Genomic DNA, 14,365 nt, shown 5'->3' with positions numbered 1-14,365 from the left:
ATTCCCATGGTCTCTTTTCAGGCTGCGTGAAGAGAAAAGATAAAAATCGTCTGTAAAAAACAATAGAGTCATGACTTCCAATACAGGTAGTCCTCAACTTACTAGAGTTCATTTAGTGACCGTTTAAAGTTACAACAGCACTGAAAAAATGACTTGTGACCGTGCAGCATCCTCATGGTCATGTGATTAAAATTCAGACACTTGGCAACTGACTCATACTTATGACGGCTGCAGTGTCCCTGGGTCACGTGATCCCCTTTTGTGATAATTTGATCAGCAAAGTCAATGGGGAAGCCAGATTCACTTAAAAACCGTGTTACTAACTGAACATCTGGGTTCACTTAACTGTGGTAAGAAAGGTCATAAAATGGGGTCAAAGTTCACTTGATTGTCTTGCTTAGCAGCAGATATTTTGAGCTCAGTTGTGGTCGTAAGTCAAGGACTACCTGTACGCTGAAGGAACTTGTGAAGAAGTTATGAGAGTTAATAACTCTGCTCTACCTGGCTTATTCCGTGGAACCTGATGCATTTTTTTCCCCTCTGCGTAAGGAATCTAGAAAGAAGACTTCATTCAAAAATATCACTCCCCTACACAGCCTGAAACTGGTAGTACAAAGCAGCGTTTAGACTCTGCCACTTTGCTTTGTCACAGACAAGGGCACTAAATCTTTACAACAAGCATACATGTGCATTAATTGTGCTACCCGTTTTCTAGCTCCACAGCATTATGCAAAACACAAAGAAATTAAAGCCATTTGATACAATATGTAGATATAGAGGAGCCCACAGACATTAACTTCTGTTGACTGTGACAGCTTGGATCCAATGTTTTTACATAAGATATTTAGCAATACAAAGGAGGTGTAAGACAGCTTTTGCTGTACCTGTGCCACATGCAGTGTTTCTTGCTAATGGTAAGGATAGTTCTGGACAATTAGCCCTTGTTCAATAGAACACAAGGAGAACTTGTGTGTTTTGCTCCATGCATGCTCAGATACTACAGTATTTGCAGCAAGACATTGTCATGGAGCATCTCTAATTGAGAGTCTGTTCTGTAAGCCACTGAGGTATTGCCTACCCCTCTCCCCAGAACACTCTCAGAGATACATGTGCTATACTGATACAAACTCAGAATCCCTTACAACATCTCTGTAAAGTAAGCCATTATTAATATTACGCATACTCTTGCAGATGAAGTCAAAACTGAGAAAGTCGCAATTGAATGGAGTCGATGGAATCTCCAAAAAGAGCGATCAGTTGAAAGAACAAAAACTTTGTGCAGGAACATATACATCCATGCATTTATGTAGGGTGGTGTTTCTCAACCTCAACAGATGGACTTCAACTCCCATAATTCACCAGTCAGCATAGCTGGCTGAGAACCTCTGGGAGTTGAAGTCCACCCATCTTCACATTGCTGAGATGGAGAGAAACAGTTGAAGCGGCTTTTATAGCAAATAAAAAAAGGTTGGGGTAAACACTAGAAAATTAGCTGGCCTCGGGCTCCTGGAGAGCAGATGGTGGAAATGAGAAGGGAAGCAGGTCCTTCTGCAAAGTTTATCCTCCTTCCCTTCCATCGGTCAGTCCAGCCCAGAGCAGATCAGAGCCATCTGGATTCTGGAAGCTGAAGTGGACAGCTTGGCCCTCTCTCTTTCCAGCCCTATCAGACATCTCCCTGCGTCACAAACATCCAGCCAGGGGAACAGGCGATATGAGAAGGATGGTCAGCTGGCCAGGCCGAATTGGGAAAAAGGGAGGAGGGGCAGTAGCATTGCCACATTTCAAGGCTCCTGCTGGAACCAGCAGGGTCATCCAACACGCGGAGCAGACGGGCATCAGATCCTTTCCTTCTCCTGGGTCATCCTCTGTTTCCAGGTAAGTTCAAAGGCAGTGGCGGTTCTGAGCCCAGATGGTGAATGAGCCCAGATGCTCTTTTCCCATATTCTTTTTTTGCTAGGAGTCTCTTGAGCTGTTACTCTTGAGCAGGTAACAGAAGTCATTCTGTGAAAAAGGTATCAGTTGCGAAGGTCTAAAAAGAGAAAAGTACATGTCAAAGCTTAGAGGTGGTGGCTGAAACCTCAGGCTTTTTCTCGGGGGGGGGGGGGGGGGGATGTATGTATATCTATATCTACATCTTTATCTATATATACATGAAAGTATATGTGTGTTTGTGTGTGTGGTGAATAGCGGTGACGAGAGTGTGGCTTATTCCACAGGTGGGCACAGGTGAGAAACAATCTAGAAATAGACTCATCAGGGGTTAATGTCTGGCCAATCACCCCAGACTTGCAAATGGCCAGGCTGCTTCCAAAGTATCCTGGATTACAGTATGCAGATCTTGGCCTGATCTAAGTTCATCCCTTGTGAAGCTAAAGTATCACCTAGCAGTTCTTGGTATCTGTTGACGCAGATCACTCTGCCATGTGGCTGGGTGATCTTGAGTCTGCACTTTAAAAGTTTAGCTTGTGGATTTGACCAAAGGGATTCTCCCCTTTAAAAAAAGATCCGCATAAAACTGGTTAACTGATCTAAGTTGGGATGTTAAATTTTGTTAGCTAAAATAAAGTGTGAAGAACAAAAAGAGAGCCCTAAGAGTGAAGAATTTGCCAAGATACGTACCTACAGTGAATCATAGAAAGCAGCAAGTATATGTAATGTAGAATTCTTAAAATACTGCTTGATAGTTCTGGAGCATGCGCAGAATAAATGTGAGGGTCCCTAGTACTGGTGTACAGTTCGTTTCATCCCCCAGAATGTGTTTCTATCACATATCTTGAATCAAGAAGGAAGAATCTTTTTTGAAAGTTATAGAGTATAATCTACCACAACAGAGCCTATGCGTAATATTGATGCATAATTTGTACTAAATACACACAAATATATACAGTATATGAATATTTGTAATGATCTGTAGTGTAATTAATCTTCATTCATTGTTTGCAACTGGTAGGGATTGTGCAGCTAGAATAATTGAAAGTCAGGTGCAAACGAAGAGCATAATCCTACCCCTATTTTCTTCAAAATAAGCCCCCTGAAATTTAGAGGGCCTTCCTCTTAGCTATATATAAGATAGTAACCTGAATAGATTGCATAGAGGACACCTGGATTGAATGAGACTTACTCATTACTCATTTTCAAAAATAATTAGGCTGGAATTCAAGACAAAGTCTATTTTGTTAAACAAGTTAGATATCCTTTTCCAAATATGCCATTTTGCTAGGTAAGGAAGAACTAAGATAGATGCTCAGAACCTTGGTTGATAACAACTTCACCAACTAGACAACCTTTTTGGGGGGTGGGGTGGCTGGAATTGCCATTTCCCAGATATGGAGTAGGCAATAGGGCTCCACCTTGGAGAAGGGTGCTCTATAAGAACATTTATTTTTTTAAGCTAGTATATCTCCCACCTTACTATGTAGCCTAGTGAAGAGTGGGTTACTTGATGCCATAAATTACAAATTATCCCTTACAGAAATTCGTAGTTTAAAAATATAGGTAGTTCACATTTTCCTAAGAAAGGCAGTTGTGCATACACAGACTCTCTTATTATATTTTCCATGTCCTGAAGACTTAATGTTACAAGGGTTTGTTCGGTCTACTACTAAGATATACTAATGGTACTCATCTTGCAGATACAGAATATATTCATTAATCTGGAAATAAATCTAGAATAAATCTGCCATATACCTTCATGAGCTCTTGAGAACCTAATGGAGGTTTGATTCCAGCCTGCTTGCAAGACCAAAGCAACAATTAAATCTAATGTAATTCACTGTGCTACAACAATTATTTTTACAAGCTTAATATTTATCCTGTTTAAAAAATGCAATTTAGCCATTTTATCTCTGAGCAAACACTTTTGACTTCATTTTTTGTGTTCATACAAAATAAAATTTAGACAGCATCATAGATAAGCCCACTTAAACCCAACCCAACAAGTTTTCAGTTGATATGCTTATCCATCACTATCCAATTTTAAGTTATCCAATTTTCTATATTTACATAACATTGAACTATTCACACTTAATAGGTTCACCTAAACCTCCTCCACCTCTAACCAACATTAAAACTAACCAACTTTAGCACAGAATACAAACGCATCCATTGTATCTTAGTATGTTGTATAACCATTCTGGTCCCTTACATTGTACCATGTTTCCTTCAGCATTATGCAAATTGAGCCATCAAGGTTTGTTAACTATGGATTATGGTTCCATTTTACAGTGCATTTTTCAGGTCATACTATTAGGTAGAAATGGAAAAGGCTACTGTAAAGTAATTCGTTGTAGGCACTCAAGGAAAAGTAATACTAAAGTGTCTTACAGCAGCCATATTTAAACAGAAACTGCATTTACACCATAGACTTACCCAGAGTTAGCTAAACCATGGCTTACTCAAACCTGTGTTTGTACACCATGATTATAAACTAGCTTGGCTTGCTTATGGTTCGGTCTAACCCCAGAAAGAGAGGAAAGAGCAGTTATCAAGTTAAACAAAACTACCAAACGCTATAAAACGTAAGTTTTACAAAAGCAACTATTAACTCATTTCAAAAAGAAAAAACAGCATTATCCAAATTTAAAAAAAAAGTGTTTTAGGCAGGAGAGAAACCAGAACAGGCTCCCACATGGGGAAAAAAAAAAAAGGAGAAACCCAACACAAAGGTGGTGAGATACCAAGCAGCTCTTACCAAACCCTCATAGGAACTAGCAACCTTCCACCTCTCCCAAATTTCAACTGAGCCGTTCGGGTCAAAATGCCGGCTAAATACTACTGCAGTCACATGGTCTGAACAAAAAGGCTTCGGGCAATTAGAGGTGAAACCCAGGTGTAGCCTTCCAACAGTCTTCAAGGGCAGCCACAACTGACTCATACTGCAGTAGCCCAATCTGGGTTTCATCAAATGAGTGTATTTTTGCCTTTGGCAAATCAGAGGCAATACCTGGGAGCAGACCCCTTCCTGGCCACCCTTCTAGCAGCAGTGGGAAGCCCCATTCTGCATATCCGGAGGGAGCGATAAATATTAACACCTGCTGATGCCTGTGCCTCACCTTTCCCTTAAAGGCATAGCTGCAGAGACAAGCAGCAAACATTGGCAACCCTAGCCTGCAAAGGCAAGAATGATTTACTTCTTGTCCTTTCATCCACCCCTCCTATTCTAAGAATGATAGATTGCTTAACCTTCCAGAAACCTGATATTTATGCCCAGCTCAGAGGGGAGAATGCGAAGCCCAGCTACTTGGCTATTTCTGTCCTGCTACAAACAGGTCTGTTACCCAGTAGCTCAGCAATCTCAAAAGGGGAGGAGGAGAGAAACAGCTGAGGAACAGCTGGGGACTCCATCGGGCCAATGTTCCTCTGTAGAGGGCAGGATTCCCTACATAACTTCGTTTGGGACCAAATGCAGTTCCCCCGGTCCAGATGTAGCAGACTGAGATAAACCCAGCCAGTGCCATCCTTACCAGGTAGACCAGACAGGAAACATGACCCAGATGAGCTCATTCTACTTTATTGTAAAGCTACGTGAATGAAATCTTGCAAGTCTGAAAACACAATTCTGCCGCTGTGTCCTTTACTATCCCAGAAAAAAAGGGGAGGGTTTCTTGTCCCACTCATTATCCAGATGCTGTTTCTTATCTGATGGTTCCCTGGCTAGCGATCTCTTCTCCCTTATTTCAAGGTTTTGCCTCCTACCAGCACAGCTGGCTTGCATCGGTAGTTGCAAACCACATCAGATAGCTAGTGTATTATACAAACATTCCCAGGATTTCGTGAACATTGGCTTAATTGATTCGTGGTTCAGTTAACCCCACAATCAGAGTATGTGCAATATGCAAATATTGCCTACTGCAGGGGTCTTCAGACTTGGCCCTTTGATGACTTGTGGACTTCAACTCCCAGAATTTCTCAGCCAGGCACACCTGGCTGAAGAATTCTGGGAGTTGAAGTCCACAAGTCATCAAAGGGCCAAGTCTGAAGACCCCTGGCCTACTGTATTATCAATGAGGGAATGCATTTGAAAAGAACACTGGAAGTAGACGCAGTTGCTTTAATGAGATGGAGAGGTGCTGTATTCATGCTCCTGTATGTTATGAAGCACCTTTTCTGAACTGAACCAAATTAGCTGGTGGACTCTCATTAGGGCCAGGGACAAATATAATGATATGTTGTGACAATATAATGATATGTTCGTTCCCAGATTCAACAATTTAATATAGATTAGCCTTTTCCACTTACCACTCCAGATGTTTGATGCAATACTTTCTGTCTCAAAATTCCCAGGTTTGAATAGGATGGCTGGGAATTCTGGGTGCTGTTGTCAGAGGAGGACTTTAGTGCAGGGGTCTTCAAACTGGGCCCTTTTATGGCTTGTGGACTTGTGGCATGCTGGCTGAGGAATTCTGGGAGTTGAAGTCCGCAAGTCATAAAAGGGCCAAGTTTGAAGACCCCCTGCTTTAATTGATGTATCTAGACACTGCCAATTATCTGCCAAGTTTTTGTCAGGGTGCTGATTGTGAAATTAACTCATGAGATCCTGAGCAGCTCAAGACCAGATTCTCTCTAAGGCAGGGGTCTTCAAACTTGGCTCTTTTATGACTTGTGGACTTCAACTCCCAGAATTCCTCAGCCTGGCTGAGGAATTCTGGGAGTTGAAGTCCACAAGTCATAAAAGGGCCAAGTTTGAAGACCCCTGCTCTAAGGAATCTCTTGTTTCTGCAAAAGTCCATCTAACTTTATGTTGTGCTGATATCCTGTGTACAGGTAGTCCTCGACTTACAACAGTTTATTTCGTGACTGTTCAAAGTTCTAACACCACCGAAAAGTGACTTATGACTGTTTTTTTCACAATTACCGACCGTTGCAGCATCCCTACGGTCACGTGATCAGAATTCAGATGCTTGGCAGCTGACTCATATTTATGATGGCTGCTGTGTCCCGGGGGGGTGGTGGTGGTGGTGGTGGTGTCACCTGATTACTTTTTGCTACCTTCTGACAAGCAAAGTCCGTGGGGAAGCCAGATTCGCTGAACGGCCGCGTTAGTAACTTAACAACTGCAGCGATTCCCTTAACAACTGTGGCAAGAAAGGCCGTAAAATGGGGCAAAACTGAACGAACAAATGTCTGCCTTAGCAACGGACATTTTGGGCTCAGTTGTGGTGATAAGTCGAGGACTACCTGCACTGCTTTGATTTTTGTTAGTGAAAACGCACCATAATATTGCCCTTAATTAAACCACTCTTGCAGGGCGCAGGTTGAAGAAGGCTGGCGTAGACTGGGTAGGATGTGTCTTCCTTGACCAAGCAACTTCTTGATATCACCTTACAGGCCGCCCTTTGCCCCAATGGCCCCCAAGAAGAAAAGCTCCAAAAAGAGCAAGCCGGCGAAGAGAGACACTGTTAATGTCACCCTAGCCGAAGATCCTTCTCTTGACATTGACCACCATCATCAACTGGGCAGCTTGTTTGAAAACGGTTCCGATGGCTTCCTTTGCACTGCCACGGAAGTCACCAATCCAAGCCACGGAAACAACATGCTGATGGAGATGAGTTCCCTGCAGCAAGAGCACTTACTTTGCGATCTCACCATTGCTACCAAAACCAAGTCGTTCAGCGTTCATAAACTGGTGATGTCCTCCTGCAGTGCATATTTCAAAAACCAGCTGAAAAAGGGCCCCAGCCTTCAGCAAGTGGACCTCAATGACATCTCCTCTTTGGGCCTGGCCACGGTCATCTCCTATGCGTACACCGGAAAGTTGAGTCTTTCCTTGTACACCATTGGCAGCACCATCTCCACTGCCAGCCACCTGCAGATGTTTGCGCTGCTCAACATGTGCTCCGATTTCCTCATCCAGGAGATGAATGTGGAAAACTGGATGTACATTGCCAACATGGCAAACACGTACAATCTCGGTCGGGTTAAAGATGCCGCCAGGAGGTTCATCCGGGAACATTTCCTAGAGTTCTCGGAAACGGAGCAGTTTTTGAAACTCACCTTTGAACACTTGAACGAATTGCTGATGGATGATAATCTGGAGTTCCCTAGCGAGGTGATGGTCTTCCGGATTGCCATGAAATGGCTTGAGTTTGATGCCAAGAGGATCAAGTGTGGGGCAGATCTCCTGAAGAACGTGCGGTTCGCCACGATCCCAGCTCATGACTTGATCAATTATGTCCAGCCTGTTCCGTGTATGATGCAGAACCCAGAATGTCACAAGCTTCTGGTAGATGCGATGAATTACCATTTGCTCCCTTACCAGCAAAATGAGCTTCAGTCTAGAAGAACCAAAATTCGGGGGGGCCAGAAGGTGCTGCTTATGGTGGGCGGGCGGCCATGTTCGGCGGAGAAGGCCCTCAGCAAAGATGTGAGCTACAGAGATCAAGAAGGGAACTGGACTAAGCTGACCGAGATGCCCACCAAATGTTTCAACCAATGTGTCGCTGTCATGGACAGCTTCCTTTACGTGGCAGGCGGTGAAGATCAAAACGACGCCCGGAACCAAGCAAAACATGCAATTAGCAATTTATGCAGGTAATAAAAATACAAAAATAAGATCTTTTGGAACAGCGAAGAGGTTTAAATATAGGAAGCTGATTTAATGCTGGGCCAGACCATTAATAATAATAATAATAATAATAATAATAATAATAATAATAATAATAATGATGATGATGATGATGATGATGATGATGATGATGATGATGATAAAGTTGGAAGGGACCTTGGAGGTCATCTAGTCCAACCCCCTGCTCAGGCAGGAAATCCTATACCATTTCAGACAAATGGCTGTCCAGTTTCTTATTAAAAACTTCCAGTGTTGGAGCATTCACCGCTTCTAGAGGCAGGTTGTTCCACTGGTTAATTGTTCTAACTGTCAGGAAGTTTCTCCTTAGTTCTAGGTTGCTTCTCTCCTTGGTTAGTTTCCATCCGTTGCTTTTTGTCTTGCCTTTAAGCACTTTGGAGAGTAGCTTGACTGCCTCTTCTTTGGGGCAGCCCCTGAGATATTGGAACACTGCTATCATGTCACCCCTCATCCTTCTCTTCCTTAAACTAGACATACCCAATTCCAGCAGCCGTTCTTCATATGTTTTAGCCTCCAGTCCCCTAATCATCTTTGTTGCTCTTCTCTGTACTCTTTCTAGAGTCTCAGCATCTTTTTTACATCGTGGTGACCAAAACTGGATGCCATATTCCAAGTGTGGCCTTACTAAGGCATTGTAAAGTGGTATTAATACTTCACATGATCTTGATTCTATTCCTCTGTTAATGCAGCCTAGCACTGTGTTGGCCTTTTTGGCAGCTGCAGCACACGGCTGGCTCATATTTAAGTGATTGTCCGCTAGGACTCTGAAATTCCTCTCTTCCAAATCTCCAAGCAAGGCCTGGTACTGCTGCTGCAAGTTAGGAGACCAAATATTCTGATGCTTATTTTTAAGACCTGTATGAGTTTGGCCCCATTTGACAAACTTCCTTGTCATGGTTATGTGAATCACTGCAGTTGTTAAGATAGTAACACAGTTGTTAAGTGAATTTGGCTTTCCCAATGACTTATCAGAAGGTCCCAAAAGGTGATTGCATGACCCAGGGACACCGCAACTGTCATAAATATGAGTCAGTTGCCAAGCCTCTGAATTTTGATCAGGTGACCCTGGGGATGCTGCAATGGCTGTAAGTGTAAAAAATGGTCACAGGTCACTTTTTTCGGTGCTGTTTTAACTCTAAATAACCACTAAATGAATGGTTGTAAGTGGAGGACTACCTATAGTTGATTTATGTAACATCCTGGTGAAAAACCAAACAAACCGCATTACATTTTACCATATTACCTTAAGTGAACCAGGCCAATGAATGTTTTCCCATGTGAAACCAAATCATTGTTTAATCATGATTTGTTATGGAAAACAGTAGGCTGTGTTCATCCAATACACTAAACCAGCATCATCTGGCAGGGGCAGGGCAAAAGAAAGATAAGACGGTCACTGTGACTAGTCTTCAGGGAATGTTTTCAATCACAAAACCACCAACTTGCATTTTTTGACCACTGCCTGTTACCAGCATCACTGCACTAAGCAAAATCCAAAGAGACCACATTATGGTTTAAACCAGGGGTAGTCAACCTTGGCTCTTTTATGACTCGTGGACTTCAACTCCCAGAATTCCTGAGCCAGCTAAGCTGGCTCAGGAATTCTGGGAATTGAAGTCCACGAGTCATAAAAGAGCCAAGGTTGACTACCCCTGGTTTAAACAATATTTGAATATAGCCATTTGAATAGACTTTGGTCTGACTTTAAAAGCCCAGAGAATTTTCAAGATATATTAAAGAATCTTTTCAAGGCCTCTTGTGAGGCATTGATTAAAACAAAGTTTATCCTAGGCCAGGGGTAAGCAACCTTGGCTCTTTTATGACTCGTGGACTTCAACTCCCAGAATTCCTGAGCCAGCCACGCTGAGGAGAAATGGAGAGGTTTCCAAGCTGAGCCACGCTGGCTCAGGAATTCTGGGAGTTGAAGTCCACGAGTCATAAAAGAGCCAAGGTTGCCTACCCCTGTCCTAAATTTCTGCTTCCCAGTATTGGCAACTAGGTGTGTGGACTTCAAATCCCAGAATTCCACAACCAGCAGGGCCATGGGCAAGAATTGTGAGAGTTGAAGTCCTCCTGCTTGGAAGTTGCCACAGCTGAGAATCACTGTCTTGATCAGTGTTTCTCAATCTTAGCTTATTGAAGATGTGTAGACTTCAGTTCCCAGAATTCCCCAGCCAGCATAGCTTCAATAGTAGTTGAAGTCCACATATCTTCAACCTTCTGAGATGGAGAATCACTGGTTTTGATGCTACAAGGATACCTTGTTTTTCCTGGTTCCTAATGCATTGGGCTGAATTCATATTTTGCGTCCAGATGTGTCTGGGAGGGCGGTCAAAGAAATCAAAATGGCAGCCTTCAACTGAAGGCAACTGAAGCTCAGCCCCTCTTCATGTGCATTACAACACACATCAAAAGGGGAGGCTTTGAGTATACAATTGTGCGATCTTGACTTTTTTGACCCTGCGTCCCTCCCAAATCCTGGCATCAGTGCTCTTCTCCTATCTGCCAGGCTCCTGCGCCAGGTCTCATGGCTAGACTCCCCAAAGGATACCACCAAATCCTCAAGAACAATCCTTCTCTTTCTCCGCAGGTTTGATCCGCGGTTCGGCACTTGGCTACACTTGTCTAACATGACCCACAAGAGGACTCACTTCAGCCTCAGTGCTTTCAATGGGCACCTCTACGCCGTCGGAGGCCGCAACGCCAAGGGCACCTTGGTCTCCATTGAATGCTACATCCCTTCGGCCAACAGCTGGCAGCCCAAAGCCAACATGGAGCTGCCACGCTGCTGCCACGCCAGCGTGGTCATCGACGGGAAGATCCTGCTGACCGGCGGCTATGTGAACAACGCTTACTCCCGGACCGTCTGCAGCTACGACCCTGCCCTGGATTCTTGGCGGGACTGCAGCTGGCTGAGCAGCCCTCGAGGTTGGCACTGTGCTGCCACGTTGGCTGACCGGGCCTACGTTCTGGGGGGCAGCCAGCTGGGCCCCCGCGGGGAGAGGGTCGACGTCATTCCAGTGGAGTGCTATGACCCCTCCACCAATCAGTGGAGCTTCATGGCCCCCTTGGCCACCGGCCTGAGCATGGCGGGGGTGGCCACTCTCGGTGGGCAAATTCTCCTCGTTGGGGGATGGAACGAAAGTGGGAAAAAATACCAGAAGACCATTCACGCCTTCAACCCCGATCTGAACGAATGGACGGAGGAAGGGGAGCTTTTGGAAGGCACCGTGGGGGTCTCTTGCTGTACCATTGCCCTTCCTCAGGCGAACACCCGCAGCTCCAGAGCTAGTTCGGTGGCCTCGGCCTCTGTGAGCATGTAAACGGAGCGGTGGTTGAGCTGTGGGAATTTGGCTTGCTGAATCGGAGGCTTCGCAGGAAAGGCGACGGATGCGCTAGGTTTGGTGAAGAGAGTTCTCATCGCACAGGTTGTTCTGGGTCAGTGGTGGTGAACCTATGGCACGGGTGCCAGAGGCGGCACTCAGAGCCCTCTCTGTGGGCACACGCGTCGTCGCCCCAGTCCTAGGCCTTCAGCTGGGTTTTATAAAACCTTTTCACTTTAGGCTTCCGCCACCGTGTGCAACAACAACAACAAAAGGTTCAATCAGTCAATTTCAACTCGTGGGAAAAAAAGTTCTTGCAAAGTTGGAATTGATTGATTGAACTTTTTAGTCCCACCCAGTCTGCTGTTACCACTGCAGCCACGCCCACCCAATTGACCACGCCCACCCAATTGGCCACACCCATCCAATGGGCCACACCCACCCGGCACTCGACGATGCATAAGTGGGTTTTGGGTTGCAGTTTGGGCACTCGGTCTCTAAAAGGTTCGCCATCACTGTTCTGAGTTGTGGTTCACATCCCAATAATAACACTTTTTTGGGAGGATGTTCGGATTTACCTCTAGTCTAGACCTTTTCATAACTCCTTTGGGGAACTGAAAACTGAAACATGTCCAGACCTGACTCATCAAACATTAAGGCCTTTCACTTCTGCAAGGGACCTCTTTTCCTTATTATAATCTGAAATCTTCTCCCATCCTCCCCCCCAAATAGCCCCTATTTTAAAGGATTGGGAAGCCTTGAGGGGGGAGGTGCTCTTTTCAAGGAATTGCCAGTTTCCTGGATACCTCAGCCCTTAATTAAAGGCAAGCTACGTTGTGTTTTGTTTGGAGTACTCTAGCCCAGGGGTCTGCAACCTTGACAACTTTTAAGACTTGTGGACTTCAGCACCCAGAATTCCTCAGCCAGCTATGCTGGGAGCTGAAGTCCACAAGTCTTAAAGTTGTCAAGGTTGCAGATCCCTGCTCTAGCCCATTTATAAAGAATCATAGGGCTGGAAGGGACCTTGGGGATCTTCTAGTTCAGCCCACTGCCCTAGTCAGGAATCCAATCCAGGGATTGTCCAATCTCTTCTTAAAAACCTCCAGTGATGGAGCACCCACAATTCTGACAGGCAAACTGTTCCACTCATTAATTGTTCTCGCTGTCAGGGAATTCCTCCTTATTTCCAGGTTGCATCTCCCTCTGATGAGCTTCCACCTATTGCTTCTGGCCCTGCCCTCAGGTGCTTTGGAGAATAAATCAATGCCCTCTTCCCTGTGGCAGCCATTCAAGTATTGAGATACTGTTATTTTGTTTCCCCGAAGCTTTCCTTAGCACAAACATATCTAGCTCCTTCAGCCGTTCATGTGGTTTAGCCCCTTATCCTCTTTATGGCTCTTCTCTGCACGCTTTTTAAGACCCAGTGTCTTTTTTGTATCTTGTCAGCTCACCTGAGAAATGCAGCTATTCCATGAAAAATTTACCAATTTGCTCCTTCTTGCATATTCACACAGCCACTAAACCCTCTAGGCAGTTAGTGACCTGGCTCATTGACATGTCTGTTGCCAAACATGTTATCCGAGTTAAGAGGTGCTATCGTTCTGTAGCAGGAACCAAATTTCAAACCTAAGATTAGTCACATCTTTATTCACCGAAGTCTCCTTAACCAGATCAAGCCACGACCTTGCAAATGCTAAGTGTGGTCAGAGTTAGCTTGGTTAATTTCTTGCAATTAGCTCATTTGGCTGTTTTATAGATCAGCGCCATTTGCAAGCCCAGAAGAGTTGATTTGGGATGTTGTGTGAACGCAATCTCTGTCATGTTAACTACAAATGACTGATATCCTGAGTAAGGTGTTGTGTAAACCACAAACCACAGATAAAGAGCCAAAGAAAATAAAGCTGGAAATGGATTGTCATGAACCAAGCAGAGAAGTTTGATGTCGCATGAATATTCCCAGCCTGTTTTTGCTCCACTGCATGACTAAAGTATCCATTAGTTTTAACTTTTTGTTGAACTACAGATCCCAGCAGCCCCAACCACAAATGAGATGGCGACTAATGAGACATGTTGAGTTGTATTTTAACAACATCTGGAAGGCCACAGGATTCCCCACACCTGGTCTAGGAGAAACAATGCTTCAAATAGAAGTACCAGTTTCTACATGGAACTGTACAAGACTTTTGTTGTTGTTAGTTGCGAAGTCGTGTCCGACCCATCGCGACCCCATGGACAACGTTCCTCCAGGCCTTCCTGTCCTCTGCCATCTTCTGGAGTCCATTTAAGCTCATGCCTCCTGCTTCAGTGACTCCATCCAGCCACCTCATTCTCTGTCGTCCCCTTCTTCTATTGCCCTCCATCTTTCCCAGCATCAGGCTCTTCTCCAGTGAGTCCTTCCTTCTCATTAGGTGGCCAAAGGACTTGAGTTTCAACTTCAGGATCTGGCCTTCTAAAGAGCAGT

At 44.5% G+C, this 14,365-nt stretch overlaps 1 protein-coding gene across 1 annotated transcript; it reads left to right on the top strand.

Moving 5' to 3' along the window:
* Positions 1-7,342: 7,342 nt before the first annotated feature.
* On the top strand, positions 7,343-11,904 carry LOC107290754 (kelch-like protein 31). The gene is made up of 2 exons (XM_015819664.1): positions 7,343-8,529; positions 11,172-11,904. The coding sequence occupies exons 1-2, from the start codon at positions 7,343-7,345 to the stop codon at positions 11,902-11,904; spliced, it is 1,920 nt and encodes a 639-aa protein (XP_015675150.1).
* The last annotated feature ends 2,461 nt before the right edge of the window (positions 11,905-14,365 follow it).

Source organism: Protobothrops mucrosquamatus, unplaced genomic scaffold, assembly GCF_001527695.2.
Source record: "Protobothrops mucrosquamatus isolate PMUCROS unplaced genomic scaffold, P.Mucros_1.0 scaffold963, whole genome shotgun sequence".
NCBI classification, from domain to species: domain Eukaryota; kingdom Metazoa; phylum Chordata; class Lepidosauria; order Squamata; family Viperidae; genus Protobothrops; species Protobothrops mucrosquamatus.
This window is presented reverse-complemented; position numbering and strand designations above follow the sequence as displayed.

What these genes read in the sequence shown, in the direction of transcription:
- LOC107290754 (XM_015819664.1), top strand. Translation starts at nt 7,343, where the DNA reads ATGGCCCCCAAGAAGAAAAGCTCCAAAAAGAGCAAGCCGGCGAAGAGA. An exon ending in GCAATTAGCAATTTATGCAG is followed by an intron (nt 8,530 to 11,171) that starts GTAATAAAAATA and finishes CTTTCTCCGCAG; the next exon opens with GTTTGATCCGCGGTTCGGCA.